The sequence below is a fragment of the Chlorocebus sabaeus genome, chromosome 8 (assembly GCF_047675955.1).
Source record: "Chlorocebus sabaeus isolate Y175 chromosome 8, mChlSab1.0.hap1, whole genome shotgun sequence".
Classification (NCBI taxonomy): Eukaryota; Metazoa; Chordata; class Mammalia; order Primates; family Cercopithecidae; genus Chlorocebus; species Chlorocebus sabaeus.
Genome location: NC_132911.1, coordinates 28,447,033 through 28,472,724, shown reverse-complemented (window position 1 = coordinate 28,472,724; position 25,692 = coordinate 28,447,033). Strand labels below are relative to the sequence as shown.

Below are 25,692 nucleotides of genomic sequence, written 5' to 3'. Positions count from 1 at the left end.
CATGATCACAGCACACTGTAGCCTTCAACTCCAGGGTGTGAGCAATCCTCTTGCCTCAACCTCCCAAGTAGCTGGGCTATTTCTAAGTAGGTTTCTAGGTTTATTTCTAAATCACATAGATACATCCCCCCTTTTTTTTTTTCATTTGATGAATCATTGTCTAATGTGGTTTTTTTAAAATAAAATTTTATATATGCACAGTTAAAAATGAATCAAATAGTTTTACAAACTGGAAAAACTCTCAGTCCCCAGTTCCCAAATGTAAGAGATAACTTTTTTGGCTCTGCTAGTTACCATTATATTTTTCAATAGTATGATTATACTGTTATTTCTTGATTTTTAAGTTTTAGTTATTGTGATTTTTTGTTTTTATTTTTTCTTCTGATTCGCTCAGATTTTTTTTTTTTTACTATGAAAACTGACCACAAGTTGAAGCTTTGTTTTGTTTTGTTTTGTTTTGTTTTGAGACAAAGTCTCGCTGTGTCTCTGAGGAGGGAGTGCAGTTGTGCCATCTCAGCTCACTGCAACCTCCGTCTCCTGGGTTTAAGCTATTCTTCTGCCTCAGCCTCCCGAGTAGCTGGGATTACAGGTGCACACCACCATGACGGGCTAGTCACTCAAGTGATCCACCCGCCTCAACCTCCCAAAATGTTAGGATTACAGGCATGAGCCCCACATCTGGCCAAGTTGAAGCTTTGATGTTTTATAACCAAGATATGTACAACAGGATTCCCTATCTCGTTCTAAAGCACATGAAGACAAATGACAAATTTCTTGCACTATATGAAAGGAATTTCAAAGTAAAAAGAAGTTAGCGTAATAATATAATGCACTGTTCAGTCCCATCATTAAAGCACTGTGTTTTTATTTATTTCTCATTGTTGCTGTTTTTCTCAGTAGTGTGTAAATAAAAGATGTGTTTTCATCACATTTTAGAGTCAATGAATTATTTGACTTTTAAAATAGTTATTATTTAACAATATTTTAACCAATTTATTTGCTCACCAATCCTTCTTGTATCGTATTTCTTCTGAGTTCAACTCCCTTCTTCCTGAAATATAACCTTGAATATACCTCCTTCAGTGATGGTGTTGAAATAGTGAATTCTTACTTATTATTGGTGTGAAAATTTCTTAACTTTACTTCTCGACAATGATGGTGTTGGAATTGTGGGGTAGCAAATTACCTTAAAACCCCAAAGATACTACTCCAGTTGTCTTCTGGCATCTGTTGTGTGCCACCACACCTGGCTATTTTTTTTTAATTTTTTGTACAGACAGGGTCTCACTGTGTTTCCCAGACTGGCCTCAAACTCCTGGCCTTAAGTTATCCTGCCCTGACCTCCCAATGTGCTGGGATTATAGGTATGAGCTACCATGCCTGCCCATAATAAAAGCTTTTTAATGAAAATAACAGAATGAGAAATATATACATTAAGTATAACTGATAAAATTTTTATTCAAAAAATATAATGTTTATCTTAGCCACATGTAACTTTCAAAACCAGTTTCCACTTATTCTGTGAAAAAAAGGCACACGGGGAAATACAGATAGTATAGTAGTCCCTCCATACCCACAGTAGATAGCATCTAATACAATATAATTGCTGTGCAAATAGTTGTACATTGCTTTTTGTTTGTTTATTTGTTTGTTTTTTGAGACAGAGTTTTGCTCTGTTGCCCAGGCTGGAGTGCAGTGGCATGATCTCAGCTCACTGCAACCTCTGCCTCCTGGGTTCAAGTGATTCTCCTGCCTCAGGCTCCCAAGTAGCTGGGATTACAGGCACTCACCACCACGCCCAGCTAATTTTTGTATCTTTAGTAGAGACGAGGTTTCACCGTATTGGTCAGGCTGATCTCAAACTCCTGACCTCAGGTGATCTTCCCGCCTTGGCCTCCCAAAGTGCTGGGATTACAAGCATGAGCCACCACGCCCAGGCTGCATTTTAAAATTTATATAACTTTTGCTGCGTTGTTATATTTTATTATTTGTAGTTTTTTCTTTTCAGATATTGTTCCATTTGTAGTTGGTTGAATCTGTGGATGCAGAAGCCATGGATATGGAGAGCCAACTATATATTGTGATCACAGAAAAACCTGTAGCTTTTTAATTAAGTAGAAATAAAGTGAACATGAAAGTGTTGCTATGTGCTTGTTAAGCTGGAAAAAAATAAAGTTTATTCTGTACTTACTAGTGGATCTATCTTCCTGAAGAGCAGACTAACAAAATGGGAACTATTTATAAAATTGTTCATTCATTTCACCTAGTCTTAGGGGACGCACATATATAAGATGTTAGTGAATGCCGCTGCAGAATATAAATTACTCCATCCAAACTTAGATGACCTCTTCAGCCCCTTAATGATTTTGTAACTAATAGCAACTAAAAGCACTTACTGTTTACCAGGTAGTGTGTCCATTCATTTAGTCCTCCCATCAACTCTGCTACAGGGATAAGTTCTATTACTGCACCTTACAGTCCAAAGTTAAGTAACGTCCCCAAATCACGCATTAACACTGAGTGCAGTCAAGATTTGAGCCCAGGCAGTCTTAACTTCAAATTCCCTACTTTATATCATTGCACCAAACTGCCTCTCAGAACTAAAGCCACTTATCACATAGTTAACTTTCCTTGGTTAGGGTCATTTAATTACCTCTACATGGCTACTACTAGGGTGATAACTGCATTTCAGTACAGATTATACATGGTTTTGAATATAATGCTCATGGGTTTGAGCAGTGAAACAGATCTTCTGATATATTACCAATGACATTGTAAATAAGTACAGTCCTTTTTGGAAAGCATTTTGGCAGCAGATTGAAAGAGCCGTAAAATCCTCATCTTTTTTGACCCAGTTAGTACCACTTCTGGGAATCATCTTAAAAAATAGTCCAGTGTGGAAAAAGACTTATGCACTAAAGTAATCACCACAGCCATGCTTGTGATAGTAGAGTGACAGGAAACAACCCTCAATGTTCAACAATAAGGGAATGAATGACCAGACAAACCATGGTATATTTACTTAGGCCAATAAAAATGAAGTGTGATGTAACATGAGGAAAACATAGTCATCCAGAGTTGAAGCAGCACACAGAGCAGTATGAATACTAAAATTACAACTTTTACAAATATGAAAAAAGATGGAATATAAAAATGATCAGATTGGTGCGATTGTAGATAATTTTATTTCCATAATTACTTACTGGTTTTGAGCCTTAGTCTCATAACCCTCAGTAGATGATACGCTGCTTGATGACAGAGGCAGAAAACTGGAATTTCCCAAAGAGCATCGCTGGAGGCCACAAGGTCTGGGCCCTTTGCAAGCGCCTCCTGTACAAGTGTGCGAACCTCAGGCAAGCCACTCTGTGCTCCTGCGCACTCAGTGACCCATGGTGAGCAGTGCAGTTTGGGAAGCATGAGTGGGATCTTTGGAGTCAGAGGGACCTCGCTGTGTGTCCGGCTCTTCCTAGAAAAGCTGCTGAAACTTGGTAGAGCTCAACCTTCTCATCCATACAAATAAGGCGAATGAGCTCAGGGCCTGGCACCTTTCATCAGTGCTCTAAAAATGTTTGTTCCGTTTGGTGGTAGCTGTTAGAAAGCGTTCCTCACGGCCGGGCGCGGTGGCTCAAGCCTGTAATCCCAGCACTTTGGGAGGCCCAGACGGGTGGATCACGAGGTCAGGAGATCGAGACCATCCTGGCTAACAGGATGAAACCCCGTCTCTACTAAAAATACAAAAAAAACTAGCCGGGCGAGGTGGCGGCGCCTGTAGTCCCAGCTACTCGGGAGGCTGAGGCAGGAGAATGGCGTGAACCCGGGAGGCGGAGCTTGCAGTGAGCTGAGATCCGGCCACTGCACTCCAGCCTGGGCGACAGAGCGAGACTCCGTCTCAGAAAAAAAAAAAAAAAAAAAAAAAAAAAAGCGTTCCTCACTTTTCTTTGGCCTTTGGCCTTTAACGACAGTAACAAATGTAAAGTCTTTCAGCGAACTTCCTTTGCTGAAATATTTTAAGCATCAGCTTTTAAAAATTTTACATATTCTTCTGTTTTCTGGTGTACCTTATCCTCCATAATTTAGAATTAAGGAGGAAGATAAAAAAGATTTTGTCATTCAACATGGCTGGCTAAATTTTCTGTTTTGTTTTAATCACATTTTTTTTTCTGATTATAAAAATGTAGTAAAAGCTCATTGCTGAACTTTTGGAAAATAGAGAAAGCCGAAAGAAGAAAATTGGACAATAATCTTCCCACTCAGAAATAAGTGTTACATGCATTTCATTTTGTTTTCTTCCATGCTTTTCTGAATATCTGATTTTTTCTTATTTTTGAAAGGAAAAATATAGGAAAGCTTTTCCTGGAACATTCGCTATATTTGGAGCAAGTTTAACATGATGCTTTGTGTTCATTTTGAGATAGTTTATCTTTAACAAATAGTTTTTAGATGGGGATAAAGACCGAGTAGCAATAGGGAACCAGATGGAGGGTAGAGATAGGAATATCTCTGTCTTAATTAGGAGGAAAAAATTTTCTGTAATTCTGATACCTATCAAAGAAGGAACTTATGTAAAATGTAATTACCAAAATCATGGATCCTAGACTTCTTCGGGACAATTGCAATTTTAAATACTTTGTATTGTTTTCATTTTAAGTGCCTTGCATCTTTTCTTTTTTTTTTTTTTTTTTTTTTTTTTTTTGAGACGAAGTCTTGCTCTGTCACCCAGGCTGGAGTGCAGTGACCCGCTCTCTGCTCACTGCAAGCTCCGCCTCCCGGGTTCCCGCCATTCTCCTGTCTCAGCCTCCCGAGTAGCTGGGACTACAGGCGCCGCCACCTCGCCCGGCTGGTGTTTTGTATTTTTTAGTAGAGACGGGGTTTCACTGTGTTAGCCAGGATGGTCTCGATCTCCTGACCTCGTGATCCGCCCGTCTCGGCCTCCCAAAGTGCTGGGATTACAGGCTTGAGCCACCGCGCCCGGCCCGCCTTGCATCTTTTCAAGCCATGACTTGGGAATTTTTGTTTGGTAAAATGTAATCATCATACATAAACTTGGAATGAAGAAGCAGCTTGCAAAATACAACTTCTTGGCTCTTGGCCTTACCATTTTTAGAACATGCAGTTTTCAAAAATTATCAGTTCCTGTAACGTCCTCTGGAAAAAGTCATCCACTACAAAGATAGAACCAACAGAGCAACAAATACCTGGAAAGACTTAGCCTAAGTGACTGTAGCCATATGGGGCTGGGCATTGATGGAGCTTCACTCCCACTTGTGCTGTCCTTGTGCTTAAATCAGGAGAGGGCTGGGTGCCATGGCTCACGCCTATAATCCCAGCACTTTGGGAGGCTGAGGAGGCGGGCGGATCACTTGAGATTAGGAGTTAGTGACCAACCTGGCCAACATGATGAAACCCCATCTCTACTAAAAATACAAAACAATTAGCCAGGCATGGGGGCAGGCACCTGTAATTCCAGCTATTTGGGAGGCTGAGGCAGGAGAATCGCTTGAACCAGGGACGTGGAGGTTGCAGTGAGCCAAGATCGCACCACTGCACTCCAGCCTAGGCGACAGAGTGAGACTCTGTCCCAAGGATAAAAAAAATAGAATGGACTTGCTAGTGGATTTAACACACTGTTCCCTTCGTTTTCTGGGGTTTGTTGCTCAAGGGAGGGCTTTAAAAGTTGGGGAAAGGGTTTTCCTCCATTTCTTTTCTTCAGAGCAGCAATGGAATTATTAAAGATAGCAGAGCGTGTCCCATATAGATAATTTTCAGTGTGACAGATCTGTTACTGCCACAACATTGAGGAGAACATGAGAAATGTTTTGGGTCAATGTGTTGTGCTCACTCTCCTTTGAAGACACCATTGTGGCTTGTGCCCCTTTGACTTCTGAGCTCTGCCGCCACAGGCAAAAGACTCCTACTTGTCTGGAAGTAGGTTCCCACACTCCTGCTTAGTGTCTGCACATCAGGGAAGTCACTTGTCCTTTTGAGTCATTTCTTCTGACAAGACTGAGCATAAACCTTTACTCATGCTTGTTAGTTAACCTTTCTAACCAGTTCCTCTTTGAGCAAGTTCACTTATTTATAAGGGGAGAAAACCAAACCTAGAGCACAGTTTGAGTGTCTAGCTTAGAGTTGCATTGACATCCACAGCTTTAGACAGTACTTCCATACAAAGGGAAAGATGATAATTCGCCAGTGTCTTGTGAGAACGGAATGAATAACCATAGCCTTGAAACCTTCTACTTTGAATAACTGTGGCCCATCTAAAACCAGGCTTGCTTGGCACCCTGTGAAAAGACAGACGGGCGTGATCTGAGACTTGAGTATTTTGAACAGCTGGGGAAACTAGTCCCCAAGCAGTAAAAGGGAGGAAACCACATAGAAAGTTAGCTGAACTTAACATTCTGGTCTTATGAGAGAAGATCATCAGTGTTACTTAATTCATTTTACTTTGTAGGATTCTTCGATAATTGATTACTGATCAAAGTGATTTAATTTTTTTCAGTATTGCCTGTCAGGGCACCCAACCTTACCATGCAATGTGCTCAAATTCAAATCAACCACCATTATGTTGGACTGTGGACTGGACATGACCTCTACCCTCAATTTCCTTCCTTTGCCACTTGTTCAAAGGTATGTGCTGGTGCAGCCAAAGAAAAAATGAGCTTTAAGTTTGCTGAAAAATGGTAGCATTAGTATGAATGTTACTAGTACCTAGTGTATTGTCATAAGTTTGCTTTGTTCCCTTAAAAATGTTCTTTATCAAAATAATTTCCTTTGGCTGAGTTGATGGAAAGTGTTCTATTGATTTATTGATTGGCTTCTTTATTATAACTTCTTTTGAGCTTCTGTAAAATGTTCCTGCAACTGCTCAGTACAACTGAGGTCATGTATATTTCATCTTTCATCACATAAGAGCTGGTAAATGGTCAACTGATGAGCCCAAGAATTGAATTTTAGAATTATTTAGCAGCCTTTGCAGAGACTTAACAGCATGGAATCTGACATTTCTTTTCGATAGGCTTCTCTGCATTATTTTCATACGAAGTCAACCTTAGATTTAGAACCACATATGTAGCCCAAGTTCATGTCTTAAATGAGACAGATTGCTTCAGGCCTACAATAGCACTGTTTATGCTTAACTGAGACTTTGCCTTAGGAAATTGGTTTCCCAGCATACTACTATTTAGAAACAGTTTATAAAAGATGTGACTACCTTGTAGAAGCAAATATACTTACAGTAGCAAAAAGTGACACCACATACAAGATAGGATATGGAAAAGCTATCTAAAGCAGATGTAAGAGCTCAAAAGCATAGCAAGCTGGGTAAGCTTTCTAGTTTATCTCAGTCATTCCTGAAGATATCACTGAGTACAATGATTATTCACAGCGATAACCTGATGAACCATCTAAAATTTTCATCAACTATTGATTTTTCTGAGATAAGGGGTACAGTAAGGTGGTGTGAGGATAAGGTCAGAGATAATTCCAGATTACGTTTTATGCAAAGCTGATGGAATTCAGTTATAATTACACCCAGCATTTAGAAATACATGTGCCACCCACAGGCCAGGTGCAGTGGCTTAGGATTGTAATCCCAGCACCTTGGGAGGCTGAGGCAGGTAGATCACCTGAGATCAGGAGTTTGAGGCCAGTCTGGCCCACACGGTGAAACCCTATCTCTACTAAAAATACAGGAAAAACAAAATTAGCTGGACATGGTGGCGGCTGCCTGTAATCCCAGCTACTTGGGAAGCTGAGGCAGGAGAATCACTTGAATCTGGGAGGTGGAGGTTGCAGTGAGCCGAGATCGTGCCACTGCACTCTGACCTGGGCAACAGAGACTCCATCTCGAAAACAAGAAAAAGAAAAAAAGGAGTACATGTACCACCCACAGATACTGCCTAAAAACTGGGTTGGGAGGCGCTTAATTACATGACAATTGGTTATTTCCTAATAAAATAGCCTGATATTATTGTCTTTTTCCCCCAAAGAGCAAAATGTTTGTTTTTTGATGTTTATTAAAAATCTGCACTATTCTGGACCAGAGGATTTAGAGATGAACAGAACAACCTACTTTCCCTCATGAAACTTACAGTCCATCAGGGAGAAAGACATCACACAGATGAATATTTAATTACACCTGTGATTAGAAAACAAGTATATATATTTAGGATAATTACTTTAAAAATGAAGTCTAAGATACCATGAGAGATTCCAAAAGGGAGCCCAACCTGCTCTGTGGGGTCATGAATTTCCTGGATGATGAGAACTGGATGAGAACTCTCTTCCCCTTCCCATTCTTTCACTCTCAGAGGGAAGTTCTACTAGCAGAATGGTTAGCTGTCCATACGGTTTCTTACAAAAGGTGTCTCCTTTTGCTCAGACCAGGACACAGTTGCCTAAAGTGGTATTCCTGACCCTGTCTGTCCGCTCAGTTGCTTTATTTGTCTTCGTAGCATTTATTATATTATGAGTACATATTTGTTTATTGTCTTTCTTCTCCACTACATGTAAGTTTCATAAAGGCAGGGAATTTGATTCTCCATTTTATCCCCACTGCCTAGAACTATTCTTGGCATGTGGTAGCTACTCAGTAAGTATTTGTTGTATGAATGAGTTGCTTTATCTTCTCTAGATTTCATCCTAATCACTTTTTCAGAGTCCTTTTACTATTACAATTAACTAATTAATTAAATTATTATTTTATATCTGCTTGGACTTTTCCATGTTGATTGTCATTTAATTATAATCATTCACATTTAACTTAAAATTTAAAAAACAATTTTAATTTCTCTCAACTCGTTTTTCCCCTTCAGCATTTCTAAACCCTGTCCAGTCTTCACTCTGCCCACACCACTCCACTAGAACCTCTCAGGTCCCACATGACTTCCATGTCATTGGACGTGATGGGCATTTGTCAGTCCTCATCTTATTTGACCATTCAGTAGCAGTGACCTCCATGATAATGCATTCCTGGTTTTCCTCTTACCTCTGTGACCCTTCTTTCTCTGTATACTTTGGAGTTGTGTTTTCCTGTAATTGGCCATCATGTATTGACATTCTTCAGTATTCATTGCTTGGCCATCATATTCTCTACCAAGGGCATTTAATAAATGCTTAGCACTATTCATAATAGCAAAGACATGGAAGTAGCTTAACTGTCCCTCAGCAGTGGAGTGGATAAAGAAAATGTGGTACATATACACCACAGAATACTACACAGCCATAAAAAAAGAATAAAATCATGCCCTTTGCAGTGACATAGATGCAACTGAAGGCCATTATTCTTGGTGAATTAACACAAGAGTAGAAAACCAAATACTGGGTTGTTGGCGCCAAGATGGTGGAATAGGAACAGCTCTAGCCTCCAGCTCCCAGCATGAGTGACACAGAAGATGGGTGATTTCTGCATTTCCAACTGAGGTACCGGGTTCATCTCACTGGGGCGTGTCAGACAGTCAGTGCAGGACAGTGGGTGCAGCCCAACGAGTGAGAGCCAAAGCAGTGCGAGGCATTGCCTCACCCGGGAAGCACAAGGGGGAAGGGAATTCCTTTTCCTAGCCAAGGGAAACCGTGACACACAACACCTGGAAAATCGGGACACTCCCACCCTGATACTGTGCTTTACCAAAGGTCTTAGCAAACAGCACACTAGGAGATTATCTCCCTTGCCTGGCTCGGGGGGGGGGTCCCACACCCACAGAGCCTCCCTCATTGCTAGCACAGCAGTCTGAGATCTAACTGCAGGGTGGCAGCGAGGCAGGGGGAGGGACGCCCGCCATTGCTGAGGCTTCAGTAGGTAAACAAAGAAGCCAGGAAGCTCGAACTGGGTGGAGCCCACCACAGCTCAAGGAGGCCTGCCTGCCTCTGTAGACTCTACCTCTGGGGACAAGGCATAGCTAAACAAAAAGCAGCGGGAACGTCTACAGATATAAATGTCCCTGTCTGACAGCTTTGAAGAGAGTAGTGATTCTCACAGCATGGAGGTTGAGATCTGAGAACACACAGACTGCCTGCTCAAGTGAGTCCCTGACCCCAGAGTAGCCTAACTGGGGAGCCTAACTGGGAGTAACCTAACTGGAGTGGACCTCAAGCAAACTCCAACAGACCTGCAGCTGAGGGTCCTGACTGTTAGAAGGAAAACTAACAAACGGAAAGGACATCCACACCAAAACCCCATCTGTATGTCACCATCATCAAAGACCAAAGGTAGATAAAACCACAAAGATGGGGAAAAAGCAGTGCAGAAAAGCTCAAAATTCAAAAAATCAGAGCGCCTCTCCCCCTCCAAAGGAATGCAGCTCCTTGCCAGCAACAGAACAAAGCTGGACGGAGAATGACTTTGACGAGTTGAAAGATGAAGGCTTCAGTCGATCAAACTTCTCAGAGCTACATGAAGAACTACAAACCCAGCGCAAAGAAACTAAAAACCTTGAAAAAAGATTTGACAAATGGATAACTAGAATAACCAATGCAGAGAAGTCCGTAAATGACCTGATAGAGATGAAAACCATGACACGAGAACTACGTGACAAGTGCGCAAGCTTCAGTAACTGACTCGATCAACTGGAAAAAAGAGTATCAGAGATCGAAGATCAAATGAATGAAATGAAGCAAGAAGAGAAGTTTAGAGAAAAAAGAGTAAAAAGAAACGAACAAAGCCTCCAAGAAATATGGGATTATGTGAAAAGACCAAATCTACATCTGATTCGTGTACCTGAAAGTGACAGGGAGAATGGAACCAAGTTGGAAAACACTCTGTAGGATATTATCCAGGAGAACTTCCCCAACCTAGCAAGGCAGGCCAACATTCAAATTCAGGAAAGACAGAGAATGCCACAAAGATACTCCTTGAGAAGAGCAACTTCAAGACACATAATTGTCAGATTCACCAAAGTTGAAATGAAGGAAACAATGTTAAGAGAGAGAAAGGTCGCGTTACCCACAAAGGGAAGCCCATCAGACTAACAGCAGATCTCTTGGCAGAAACTCTACAAGCTAGAAGAGAGTGGGGACCAATATTCAGCATTCTTAAAGGAAAGAATTTTCAACCCAGAATTTCATATCCAGCCAAACTAAGTTTCATCAGTGAAGGAGAAATAAAATCATTTACAGACAAGCAAATGCTTAGAGAGTTTGTCACCACCAGGCCTGCCCTACAAGAGCTCCTGAAGGAAGCACTAAACATGGAAAGGAACAACAGGTACCAGCCATTGCAAAAACATGCCAAAATGTAAAGACCATCGATGCTAGGAAGAAACTGCATCAACTAACAAGCAAAATAACCAGCTAACATCATCATGACAGGATCAAGTTCACACATAACAATATTAACCTTAAATGTAAATGGGCTAAATGGTCCAATTAAAACACACAGACTGGTAAATTGGATAAAGAGTCAAGAACCATCAGTTTGCTATATTCAGGAGACCCATCTCACGTGCAAAGACACATATAGGCTCAAAATAAAGGGATGGAGGAAGATCTACCAAGCAAATGGAAAACAAAAAAAGGCAGGGATTGCAGTCCTAGTCTCTGATAAAACAGACTGTAAACCAACAAAGATCAAAAGAGACAAAGAAGGCCATTACATAATGGTAAAGGGATCAATTCAACAAGAAGAGCTAACTATCCTAAATATATATGCACCCAATACAGGAGCACCCAGATTCATAAAGCAAGTCCTTAGAGACTTACAAAGAGACTTAGACTCCCACACAATAATAGTGGGAGACTTCAACACCCCACTGTCAACATTAGACACATCAATGAGACAGAAAGTTAACAAGGATATTCAGGAATTGAACTCAACTCTGCCCCAAGCGGACCTAATAGACATCTACAGAACTCTCCACCCCAAATCAACAGAATATACATTCTTTTCAGCACCACATTGTACTTATTCCAAAATTGACCACATAGTTGGAAGTAAAGCACTCCTCAGCAAATGTAAAAGAACAGAAATTATAACAAACTGTCTCTCAGACCACAGTGCAATCAAACTAGAACTCAGTACTAAGAAACTCAATCAAAACCACTCAACTACATGGAAACTGAACAACCTGCTCCTGAATGACTACTGGGTACATAACGAAATGAAGGCAGAAATAAAGATGTTCTTTGAAACCAATGAGAACAAAGATACAACATACCAGAATCTCTGGGACACATTTAAAGCAGTGTGTAGAGGGATATTTATAGCACTAAATGCTCACAAGAGAAAGCAGGAAAGATCTAAAATTGACACCCTAACATCACAATTGAAAGAACTAGAGAAGCAAGAGCAAACACATTCAAAAGCTTGCAGAGGCAAGAAATAACTAAGATCAGAGCAGAACTGAAGGAGATAGAGACACAAAAAAACCCTTCAAAAAATCAATGAATCCAGGAGCTGGTTTTTTGAAAAGATGAACAAAATTGGTAGACCACTAGCAAGACTAATAAAGAAGGAAAGAGAGAAGAATCAAATAGATGCAATAAAAAATGATAAAGGGGATATCACCACCGACCCCACAGAAATACAAACTACCATCAGAGAATATTATAAACACCTCTACGCAAATAAACTAGAAAACTTAGAAGAAATGGATAAATTCCTCTCCCAACACACACTCTTCCAAGACTAAACCAGGAAGAAGTTGAATCCCTGAATAGACCAATAGCAGGCTCTGAAATTGAGGCAATAATTAATAGCCTACCAACCAAAAAAAGTCCAGGACCAGACTGATTCACAGTCGAATTCTACTGGAGGTACAAGGAGGAGCTGGTACCATTCCTTCTGAAACTATTCCAATCAATAGAAAAAGAAGGAATCCTCCATAACTCATTTTATGAGGCCAACATCATCCTGATACCAAAGCCTGGCAGAGACACAACAAAAAAAGAGAATTTTAGACTAATATCCCTGATGAACATCGATGCAAAAATCCTCAATAAAATACTGGCAAACCAGATCCAGCAGCACATCAAAAAGCTTATCCACCATGATCAAGTGGGCTTCATCCCTGGGATGCAAGGCTGGTTCAACATACACAAATCAATAAATGTAATCCAGCATATAAACAGAACCAAAGACAAAAACCACATGATTATCTCGATAGATGCAGAAAAGGCCTTTGACAAAATTCAACAGCCCTTCATGCTAAAAACTCTCAATAAATTCGGTATTGATGGAACGTATCTCAAAATAAGAGCTATTTATGACAAACAGATAGCCAGTATCATACTGAATGGGCAAAAACTGGAAGCATTCCCTTTGAAAACTGGCACAAGACAGGGATGCCCTCTCTCACCACTCCTATTCAACACAGTGTTGGAAGTTCTGGCTAGGGCAATCAGGCAAGAGAAAGAAATAAAGGGTATTCAGTTAGGAAAAGAAGAAGTCAAATTGTCCCTGTTTGCAGATGACATGATTGTCTATTTAGAAAACACCATCATCTCAGCCCAAAATCTCTTGGAAGCTGATAAGCAACTCTAGCAAAGTCTCAGGATACAAAATTAATGTGCAAAAATCACAAGCATTCTTACACACCAATAGCAGACAAACAGAAAGCCAAATCATGAATGAACTCCCATTCACAATTGCTACAAAGAGAATAAAATACCTAGGAATCCAACTTACAAGGAATGTGAAGGACCTCCTCAAGGAGAACTGCAAACCACTGTTCAGTGAAATAAAAAAGGACACAAACAAATGGAAGAACATTCCATGCTCATGCATAGGAAGAATCAATATCGTGAAAATGGCCATATTGCCCAAGGTAATTTATAGATTCAATGCCATCCCCATTAAGCTGCCAATGACTTTCTTCACAGAATTGGAAAAAACTAAAGTTCATATGGAACCAAAAAAGAGCCCACATTGCCAAGACAATCCTAAGTCAAAAGAACAAAGCTGGAGGCATCACGCCACCTGACTTCAAACTATACTACAAGGCTACAGTAACCAAAACAGCATGGTGCTGGTACCAAAACAGAGGTATAGACCAATGGAACAGAAGAGAGCCCTCAGAAATAATACCTCACATCTCCAACCATCTGATCTTTGACAAACCTGACAAAAACAAGAAGTGGGGAAAGGATTCCCTATTTAATAAATGGTGCTGGGAAAACTGACTAGCCATAAGTAGAAAGCTGAAACTGGATCCCTTCATTAGTCCTTATACGAAAATTAATTCAAGATGGATTAGAGACTTAAATGTTAGACCTAAAACCCTAAAAACCCTAGAACTAGGTAATACCATTCAGGACATAGGCATAGGCAAGGACTTCATGTCTAAAACACCAAAAGCAATGGCAACAAAAGCCAAAATTGACAAATGGGATCTCATTAAACTAAAGAGCTTCTGCACAGCAAAAGAAACTACCATCAGAGTGAACAGGCAACCTACAGAATGGGGTAAAGTGTTCGCAATCTACTCATCTGACAAAGGGCTGATATCCAGAACCTTCAAAGAACTCAAACAAATTTACAAGAATAAAACAAACCACCCCATCAAAAAGTGGGCAAAGGATGTGAACAGACACTTCTCAAAAGAAGACATTTATGCAGTCAACAGACACATGAAAAAATGCTCATCATCACTAGCCATCAGAGAAATGCAAATCAAAACCACAATGAGATACCATCTCACACCAGTTAGAATGGCAATAATTAAAAAGTCAGGAAACAACAGGTGCTGGAGAGGATATGGAGAAACAGGAACACTTTTACACTGTTGGTGGGACTGTAAGCTAGTTCAACCATTGTGAAAGTGTGGCGTTTCCTCAAAGATCTAGAACTAGAAATACCATTTGACCCAGCCATCCCATTACTGGGGATATACCCAAAGGATTGTAAGTCATGCTGCTATAAAGACACATGCACATGTATGTTTATTGCGGCACTATTCACAATAGCAGAGACTTGGAATCAACTCAGATGTCCATCAGTAACAGACTGGATTAAGAAAAGGTGGCGTGTATACACCATGGAATACTGTGCCACCATAAAAAAGTTCGTGTCCTTTGTAGGGACATGGATGCAGCTGGAAACCATCATTCTCAGCAAACTATTGCACGAACAGAAAACCAAATACCGCATGTTCTCACTCATAGGTGGGAATTGAACAATGAGATCACTTGGACACAGGAAGGGGAACATCACACACCGGGGCCTGGTGTGGGGTGGGGGGAGGCGGGAGGGATAGCATTAGAAGATATACCTAATGTAAATGATGAGTTAATGGGTGCAGAACACCAACATGGCACAGGTATACATATGTAACACACCTGCACGTTGTGCACATGTACCCTAGACATAAAGTATAATAATAATAAAAAAAGAAAACCAAATACTGTATGTTCTCACTTGTAAGTGGAAGCTAAACATTGGGTTCACATGGACATAAAGATGTCAACAATAGACACTGGGGACTACTAGAAGGGCTAGTAGAGAGGGGGTCAAGGATTGAAAAACTAACTCTTGGCTACTATGCTCACTACCTGGGCAACAGGTTCAGTTGTACCCCAAACCTCAGCATAATGAAATATACCCAGGTAACAAACCTGCATATGTACCCTATGAATCTAAATAGAAGTTGAAATTATAAAAATTAAATTGCTCAGAGCTGCAATAACCATCCAAATAGCAACTTACAAATGTGTATCTTTAGTTAGTAGCTCTTTTCCAAGTTCCAGATTGATGTGTCCAAAATGCCTACCAAAAATTTTAAAATTAACTAGGCATAGTGATGTGTGCCTGTAGTCCTAGCTGACTTGGGAGGTTGAGGCAGGAGGATCACATGAGCCCAGAAAGACGAGGCTGCAGTGAGCCATGATCATGCCAGTGCACTCCAGCTTAAGAGAGAGAGAGAGAGAGAGAGAGAGAGAGAGAGAGAGAGAGACACTATGTCTCAAAAAAAAAAAAAAAAAACCTCAACATGCCCTCAAACTTTTTTTCATGATCACACTGGGTCCAGAAGAGGAAAACGAATCCTTCCAGATACGGTTTTCTTCAAGTTCCTATCTTAGTAAATGGTATCCTTTTATAAAAACCAGAAAACTGGGAGTTAACTTTGATTCAGCCTTTTTCCTCACTGCTCCATATTCAATCTTTGATTAAGCCTTGACACTTTTACCTTCTAAATAGTTCTAGAATCCAGTCACTTCTCTTCAGTGCTGCTGTAGTCATTCCCGTCTTTTATAGGTATCATTAGTAAAGCCTCCTCACCAGTTTCTTCAATTCTCATCTTGACCCTGTCTCAATCAAGAGTCATCTTTTTTGTGTGACTTTTTACTTGAAATCCTACAGATTTACAGAAAAGCTGCAAAAACAGTACAAGCAATTCCTGATTGCCTTTACCAGTTTATTGGTATTTTAACAAATTTGCTTTATCATTTCCTCTTGATATGTATACACATAATTTTTTTTCTGACCGATTTGAGAGTGAGATGCAGGCATGATGCTCCTCACCCGTAAATGCTTGAGTGTATTTCCAAAGAGCAAGGACATCGTCTAACATAACCATGATACAAAAATCAAAATCAGAGAATTTACGTTGGTAGTATACCAGTGTCTAATCTGTATACCTTATACATATGTCTCCACTTTTGCCAATTCATAATTCACTATGAAACCATTATAGCAAGAGAGAGAAATGGTAATTTCTGGTCCAGGATCTCATCCAGATCCCATCCACATTGTATTTAGCTGTCATTTCTTCAGACTCCTTTAATCTGGAAGACTTTCCCGGTCTGTGTTTTATGACCTTGAGGTTTTTAAAAGTATGGCCAATTATTTCATATAATGACTTTCAATTTGGGTTTGTCTGATGTTCCCTCATGATTAGGTTGGGGTTATTATTTTTGGTAGGAATACCGTGCTGATGATGGTATCTATTATCAGAAGGCACATGGTTCCGTTTTCCCCACAATCATCTTTTAGGAGCACAAATCTAATCTTATATTACTTGTTTAAAACCTTTCAGTGGTTTTTCATTGCTCTTAGGACAAACACCACACTCATCTCAGTGTATCAGGCTTCACGCCTGCCCCTCCAGTACCTTCTTTATACTCTGCCTCTTGTTCTTTGTTTCCTTCTATTAAATAGTTTCAAAGAAATCTTCTGACTCCTTACTCAGAGCAGTCACATGTATTGTTTTTCCAGCTTGGAAGACTCTGTGAGATCATCCATGACTACAGTTTTGATGTAGGAAGGACATAATGATGGCATTCTAGCTGGATGGGGACTGGGAGGGAGTGTCTTGCAATCTGCTCAAAGTTCCATGTGATTAAATGAATAACCTTCATGGAAGCTGTCCATGCCAAGGACTGGTGGTGAAAAGGACTGAAGGAACCTGCTGGGCTCTTCACCATGGAATACAACACAGCCAGAAAAAAGGAACAAAATCATGCCCTTTGCAGTGACATGGATGCAGCTGGAGGCCATTATTCTTGGTGAATTAACATAAGAACAGAAAACCAAATTCTGTATGTTCTCACCTGTAAGTGGGAGCTAAACTTTTTCTAGTCCCTCAGGCCCTGCCCCCAGTTTCCCCTTGACTCTGCTCCTGTCCAGATCTCAACTCAGTCCTCGTGTCCCCAGGGAAATTTTTTGATGCTGCCTCCACTTGTCCCCATGAATTTGCATGCTGACTGGATTCGTGTGCCTCGCCTGCTTCCTCAGGAGGAGGGAGTATTTTGCTCACAGTCCTATCGCTAGCACCTAGTCCTGTCACCAACATCTTGACATACTAATAAAGATTCCTAAATCAGTGAGTGAAAAGATGAGCACCTCACTCACCTGCAACACTGCACTCTGTGATGAGGCTCTTCCCTGTTTCCTTCTTCTTGAAAGACCTCCTCCACCTTCACTTCCTAACTCCTATTTTCTACTCTACCACCTCACTGCAAACTGCCAAAAGTGCCCTTTCTGTGAACCCATGGCACCTCCTGTGTACCCCTGTCAGAGCTCTTATTTTATTCTGGTGTAATGACTCTCTCCCTATACTAGATTGCAAACTGCTAAAAGGGAAGGATTGTTTATTTACTATCATTCCAACACTTTGCACTGGGTATTAAGCTTGTTAGTATTTTTTGAATAAATGAATGAATGGACTCATGCCTCTTTCATTATTATTTTCTGATTGTAAAAGTAATACATTTCATACCTGGATGTGGTGGTATGTACCTGTAGTCCCAGCTACGGAAGGCTGAGACTTGAGCCCAGGAATTCGAGTCTACGAGTCCGAGACGGACGGATCCTGAGGTCAGGAGATCGAGACCATCCTGGCTAAAGTGGTGAAACCCCATCTCTACTAAAAATACAAAAAATTAGCCGGGCGTGGTGGTGGGCGCCTGTAGTCCCAGCTACTCGGGAGGCTGAGGCAGGAGAATGGCACAAATCCAGGAGGCGGAGCTTGCAGTGAGCCGAGATCGCGCCACAGCACTCCAGCCTGAGCGACAGAGCAAGACTCCGCCTCAAAAAAAAAAAAAAAGAAAGAAATTGTGTATAACGTTCAATCTTCTTTTCAGTATTTTCCTAGGCAATAGATTACTTGTCTAAGGTTATTTTGCTTTTAAGGATTAAAGTTCAACTGTGTAAACTTCGTAAATCTTTCCACAGAAATCTTAGAATAATTTACCTGTTTTTCCAAAATAAACAATTACTTTAAAAATCTTTTATACATTTTTTCGACTAAAAATTTTAATGGTATCCTTTTTTCCTAAGAAATGTTAGTAAAATAGCGGGTGCAAAGATGTGCTCTTCTACAGTCTTTTTTTTTTTTTGGGGCACCTTTACCTCCCATGTTTTATTAGATTGATTTCTTTTTTTTTTTTTTTTTAAGATGGAATTTTGCTCTTTTTGCCCAGGCTGGAGTACAGTGGTGCCATCTTGGCTCACTGCAACCCCTGCTCCCCAGGTTCAAGTGATTTTCCTGCCTTGGCCTCTCAAGTAGCTGGGATTACAGGCAAGCACCACCATGCACGTATAATTTTGTATTTTTAGTAGAGATGGGATTTCATCATGTTGGCCAGGCTGGTCTCGAACACCTGACCTCAGGTGATCCACCCACCTCTGCCTCTCAAAGTGCTGGATTTATAGGCATGAGCCACCGTGCCCGGCCATTTTATTAGATTTCTGTGGAAAGATCTCTATCTCCTTGTTTACAAAGTTTACACCATCGAACTTTGTAATCATTGAAAGCAAAAAACTAAGTCCCTTCCCCTTTGGTAACTTAAAATTTACTCTTTGTGGTTTATTCATTAACTCATTGGAACACAGTAAGCAAATATTTTCATCTCTATAGTCAGCATCCCTTTGCCATGTGGTGATGTATTTGCATCGCTTTGTCATTGGCACTATTGTTACAACGTGGTCATGATTTCCTTTCAGCATTCAGTCTCATCTACTAGCAGTGGCTCTAACCCAAAGTAACCACCCAGGTATGATAGATGGCTTTGATGTTATTAAAAAATGTTTTCCAGGAGTGTAAACCACAACACCTGAAAATTTTGCTTGTTAAAAAATTAGTTATATTCTGATAAGCAACTTACTATTTCTAAATGTTTGTTGAGGACAGCTAACTGCATCTGTCATCTGATTTGTGTGGGTCTGATGGGGAACAGACAGAGTGTGTGTCCTTTGATCCAGTTATCTTTATAAAGGGAAGTAGATATTTACAACCTTGTTTTAGAGAGTTAACATACATGAAATGAGAACAGTGTCCACATTGTCTTGTCATTACACTTTTATTGGAATACTTGCTTTCTTAATCTGATCTGATAGCAAATATATTTTTCAAGAAGTAAGAAGTCTTCAAAATATATGACTATGAAATGAGGTGGGAATTAAAACAACTAATGGTAATAGCATATTTTTCTGAAAAGTTAGAGCAAAAAACTCCCAGAGTTTATTTAAAAAACTTTTTAAAAAACTCCCAGAGTTTAAAAAAAAAAAAAAAAAAAGGTTATCAGGTATGGTTTATACCAGTCAAATTTGATTCTCTCAGTAGTAATTTTCTTTTTTTGTTTTTTTTAGACAGTGTCTTGTTTCGAAACAAGATTCTACTTTGTTGCAGTGACACGATCATGGCTTCCTGCAGCCTTGACCTGGGCTCAAGCCATCCTTCCTCCTTGACCTCCCAAGTAGCTGAGACTACAAGCGTGTACCACCACAGCCTGCTAAATTTTTAATTTATTGTGAAGACAGGGTCTCACTATGATGCCCAGGCTGGGCTCAAACTCCTGGGTTCAAATGATCCTCCCACCTTGGCCTCCCAAAGTGCTGGGATTACAGGTGTGAGCCACTGCACCTGGCCTCCAGTAGTGATTTTCATTCTCTAATATACATCAGTATTCTGACTTTTGGATAAATAAAGGCAAAATGTAAACAGTCAATCTAGATAAAGGGTATGTGAGAGTCCATTGTATTCACATCCTTGCAACTTTTCTGCAAGTTTGGAATTAATGTCAAAATTATTTGCACCAACCTAATAATTAAAACTTAACCCCCACCCCCGGCTGTGTGCAGTGGCTCACGCCTGTAATCCCAGCAGTTTGGGAGGCCGAGGCGGGTGGATCATGAGGTCAGGAGATCGAGACCATCCTGGCTAACACGGTGAAACCCTGTCTCTACTAAAAATACAAAAAATTAGCCGGATGTGATGGCGGGCACCTGTACTCAGGAGGCTGAGGCAGGAGAATGACGTGAACCCAAGAGGCGGAGGTTGCAGTGAGCCAAGATTGCACCACTGCACTCCAGCCTGGGTGACAGAGCGAGATCCCGTCTCAAAAAACAACGACAACAACAACAACAAAAAACTTACCCCCACCCCCAATTCTCACTTTTTTCTGAATATAGATGCATTTATATTTTATTCAGATTTTTAACCATTTCTAAAAGATTGACAGATATTCACATATTTATGCTTTTATGTTGACTTTCATACCTATCATCTACTTACAGACTTAGCATCTGATCAAATTATTTTGAGAAGAGGAAGAGAGACCTTACAGATACTTGGTCCCGCACCCTTACTTTGTCCTTAACTTTTGCATCACAGAAGATAATTTTGTAGTGAGTGCTGAAATCCTTTTGCCATCCAACTTGGAATCCTGGTGGGCTTTTTCTTCACACATTACCTTGGTCATTACGCTTTTAATTTTACCGGCATACTGTTTTCTCTCCTGAGTTATTGGCACTTTCAGCTTGCATTATATTTCTTCTGGTCAACTAGTAGTACACAGTTAAATCTTTAGATTACTAGTAGTAAATGATTTTTTAATTCAGATTTTTAAAATGTAACATACACATGAAATTGACCTCATCTGCTAGAAGCTGTTCACTTTAGACATGGTGTCATTTTGTAACACTTGGGAAAACTAGCTTCATTCTCCAGAATTGGAAACTCAAGTCACAGGTGACAGGTGACTAATCCACTTGTAAAACTGTGAACCCAAAGCATGGATTGGACTGGAATTCGGGTATTCGTGTTTGTGGTGAATGGTGACGGGTAGATAGTAGGGCAGTGTTCTCATCAGAGCTCCTATTCTCTCTGCATCTGTTTTTTCATCTGCAATAAGATGATGCCTGTTCTGCCCTGTCCTAAGGACTGTGGCCAAACACATGGGAAAGAAGATGGGGTGACTGGACAACTATAAAAGGCTCTCATGTCTCATTTTTCTTTTTTCTTTATTATTCTGCATACGATTCTTTTAGTTTTTCCAATTTTCCGCCAAACTGTTTGACCTTTTAATATCCTATTGCCACATAATTTTTAAGCTTGATACAACATGGTTATTTCTCTTATATTTGATTGGTATTTAGGGTAAGGACTACTACCAGTAATTTTAAACTGTTCTTAACTTTATGGAGACAGTACAGTTACCATGAAATCATTGAGGATTATAATCTATCTAGGTTAATTTAATCTTAATATTTTGTTTTGCAGTCCCAGGCTGTCCAGTCTTCCTGGCTGGTCCCTGAAGGATGGAAATGCTTTCTTGGACAAGGTAATATCTAAGACTACAAACTAAAGCCTATCTATACACAGTGGAAAGTTATCTTCTCATACCAGAGCCACCCTGTAGTAGTGTGACTGATGGCTTTTTTTTTCCCTCTCTGAAAAACCCCAAGATCTATGCTGGGGTCTTCAGGACATGGTAGCTACTATTTTTAAGTGCCTTTTAGAGAATGTCACTGTTCTGATTCAGATCCATTTTGCTCATGTGTAGAAATTTAAGTACTTCTGCTGCAAATACCTTTTATCACCACAGAAAGAAAACTGTTATTTCTAGAATTGCAATGAGTGTTTCAAAGACAAGGTTTTTTAAAGAATCAATCCAGTTCATTTTGTGATTGGAAAGAGTAAAACCTTTTTTTAAATAACTTTAAAATCCTCAAGTAAATGAGTTTTAAACTGCTTCTATCAAGGGTCAGATCAGGTAGGGCTTTGTAAAAAGCTTGGTTCTTTTTTGGGTAACGAGAGGCCACAGAAGGTTACAGAAGGACGGTGGCATTGTCAGATTGGATCAGTCTGGCCACTGTGTGGGGAATGGTCTGAGGAGCAGAGTGTTTGACTTCCCCGGCAGTGCCTTCGTGTGCAGGGGACAGTGCTCTTAGGTAAATTTGAGTAGAGGGTCTCCCACACTATGATCTGTGATCCCATTTCAGCCTGTCCTGATAGTCTAGAATGGATACTCTTTATAGATGATTTAAAAAAAAAAAAAAGTTCTAGGAATCTGGGATTTGGAGTTCTATTACGACTTTAATGACTGACTACACCTAAAATAAATGGCTTAAATTACTTCTTTCTCTTTGAGGCTATTAAATTTTTGACATTAGGTTATCTTTTCAGTAATTTCTTCCTCGGATCAATAGTTAGACAGTTATTTAATAAATGAAAGACTAAAGCTACCAAAAAATGTTCCAACTATAAGCTAGTCAAACTTTGTACTAAAATCAGAGGTATAGGAAGGTTAAAGACTGTAAAGCCCCCTCAGGCCACTTCTTAGTCCCCTAAATCATTCTTCCTTTCCTCAGTTTCACATTTGAAAAACTAAGAGTTTAAAGATGCTTAACATGATTCATCTAAATAAAGCATTTTCTATTGTAATAGATACTATTAAATAAAGAGGTGTTCTTTTTACAGAATTAATTCCTGTAACTGCACTGTAGCCTCAAGTACAAGCCAAATGCATAATTTGAAACCAGATTTTCTTCAGAGCTGACTGTAAAATTATGTGACATTCAGAAACCTGTGCACCTGATTTCAGCCTGATTCTCCTGCTGGCTATAAATCATTGTTCCCTGCAAAAGGCTCTGAAGCATCCCATTACCAGCGCATTGTGAGCGAAATGACTTGCATGTATATGTGGGAGTATTTCATTAGAAGGGAGTGGTGAATAAAATACAGTGACATTGTAAGTGTTTGGAATGGCAAATATGCTTCTGCAGGTCGGGAAGGATGAGAGCCTGTGAGGAGACTTCATCATATGCCCTGTCCTGAAATGTAGCATTATGGGGAAGAAGATTACATAGCCCATTTAAGGCCAGGCAAAGCTTTGAAATTTCCCATGATTTGTCTTTAATCATTGTTAACCTCATCCTAAGGGAGTGGGGAGTCTTCTCCCATTAAACATAATTGCTCATTTGTTTTTAGCTGGCAGGTACATTGTAATTAAGAACAGTGTTCAGTCTCCTTTCGGCTCAGCCTGTCACTAGTTAAATGGTACTCATCTAAGGAGAGGAACTAGAATGTATAGTGGAAGGCAAGGGGAGGAAATTGTCTATCAAGGTTCTGATATGAGACTTATAACATTCAAAAGGACAGTACTATGTAGTCAGTGCCCTATTTTCAGATAAAGATTGAGAGTAAAATCATTCAGACTCTGATATGTAACTATAGATACATGTATATATAGATACGTATAATATATGTTGAGTGACTAATGGAAACATGATAGAACAAAATTACAAAAGTATCTTTCCCTTTCTGGAAAGAGCAAAGGAAACTGTCAACCACATTCTATCTTTTACTGGTTTCAGTGTGAAGTCATAGGTAGCTTTAACCTTGATGGTGCAAAAAATTCACTGTGGACTTCAGTTTAAAGTGTCCGTGAGAGGAGAAAGCATTAGTGGCCTTCAGGAGGCATCGTAGCAGACCCTATTGGTAGCCCACCCATATCTCTCAGACTTTGCTGTTTCACTGTCATCTGTCATAATTCCATCTGCCAGTGTCTGTATGGCTTTGCCTGAGAGTTTTTTTCCTGAGGCTGCACAAAATGCAGGAGTTGGTATATAAACATTTCAGCCCCATTGCTCCTCAGTGGGATAATTTGGAGCTGTCTGTGTTAGATCATTTCTGAGTTTCCCCATGGGGATAAGTTCCAGTTGCCCCAAGTTGTATGTGGCTCAGTGACAAAGCCATTATCTGTCACCTTCCTTTGCACTGATCACTTCTCCACTCTGTTTTCTTAGCACCTCCCACATGAACTACCTTCTGTCAAACTCTTTTCTCAGGGTCAATCTGTGGGGGAAAGACAGGTTTATTAAATTTGGTGGGTCATGGGTGGGGTGAGAAGCTGGACTATATCTAGTTATTTATACATATACTTTTTTCTTTTGAATAAATACATTTGGTTTATAATGCTAAATAAATGGTATGTTCTGCAAGGAAAAACGTTATATTCGTGGTGCTGGTGGTGGTTGTGGTGGAGGTGGAGGTGGAGGTAGCAGTGGTGGAGGTGGAGGTGGTGGTGGTGGTGATGGTGGAGGCAGTGGTGGTACTTGTGGTAGCGGAGGAGGTGGTGATGGTGGTAGTGCTGGTGGTGGATGCTGAACTCCTGTTTCAGGCTCTTGACCCTCCCTCCTTACGTCCCCCTTTCCTCCCAACCCTTGGTAGGTGGAGAAAAAGCCTCTAAACAGTTTATGTAGGGCCATGACTCCTAGCCTGACAGCATAACAGAATCACTGGAGGTGCTTGTTATAAACACACTTTCCATGGCCTCATCCCCAGTTTCTGATCCCTTCAGTCTTAGATAGGGCCAGGGATCTTTTTTGTAATCCACGTCTCCACGTAATTCTGGTGTTGCTAGTACAGTTTGCATACCTTATTTGGAAACCACTGGATTGTGGGTTATGGGAGCAGCACATACCCATGCATGGAAGAGGTTTCAAAAAATGTGCATTCAAGTCCTGAGTCTGCAACCAACCAGCATTTTACCCTTAATAAGACACTTGGCCTGCCCGAGCCTAAACACAGGACAGTCGGCCTAATAACCTCCCAGCTTCCCTCCAACTCCAGTAGTCTATGATTCTTCGTGAAAAGTTTTGTTTGAGGAGTATATTTATTTGGTCCTATATGTACTGGGTATCTCTTCCTTGTGTTTTTCCTTTTCATTTCTTTTAGGAGCTAAAGGAGTGCTCGGGTCATGTATTTGTGGATTCTGTGCCTGAATTCTGTTTACCAGAGGTAAGATTAAGGTGAATCTTATTGTAGAAACAAACCTTATTATGTAATTGCTCAAAATGAAGTCAAGAAATAATTTTAAGAGGCTTAGCTTCCTGTTTTCAAGTTTAAATGAATCAGTTATTCCAGGCACATTGTTACATAGCCAAAATGTGATCATTTAGCAGCTTTTTATATTGTCTGTAAGTCATTTACGTCACTCTCTTCTTCCTATTTCCTGTTCTTTCTGTAATCCCCACTA

The 25,692-nt window shown here is 40.2% G+C and overlaps 1 protein-coding gene across 2 annotated transcripts in view; it reads left to right on the top strand.

Annotated features, from left to right (window-relative positions):
* The window catches only part of INTS9 (integrator complex subunit 9), a 125,919-nt gene that overhangs the window by 24,913 nt on the left and 75,314 nt on the right, over positions 1 to 25,692 (top strand). The window contains exons 2-4 of one of the 2 annotated variants that reach the window (XM_007962058.3): positions 6,503 to 6,630; positions 21,933 to 21,993; positions 25,392 to 25,454. In XM_007962058.3, coding sequence (XP_007960249.1) covers positions 6,503 to 6,630; positions 21,933 to 21,993; positions 25,392 to 25,454 — 252 coding nt within the window. The remainder of the gene's footprint in view (positions 1 to 6,502; positions 6,631 to 21,932; positions 21,994 to 25,391; positions 25,455 to 25,692) is intronic. The other variant, XM_037983821.2, reaches the window with a different exon arrangement.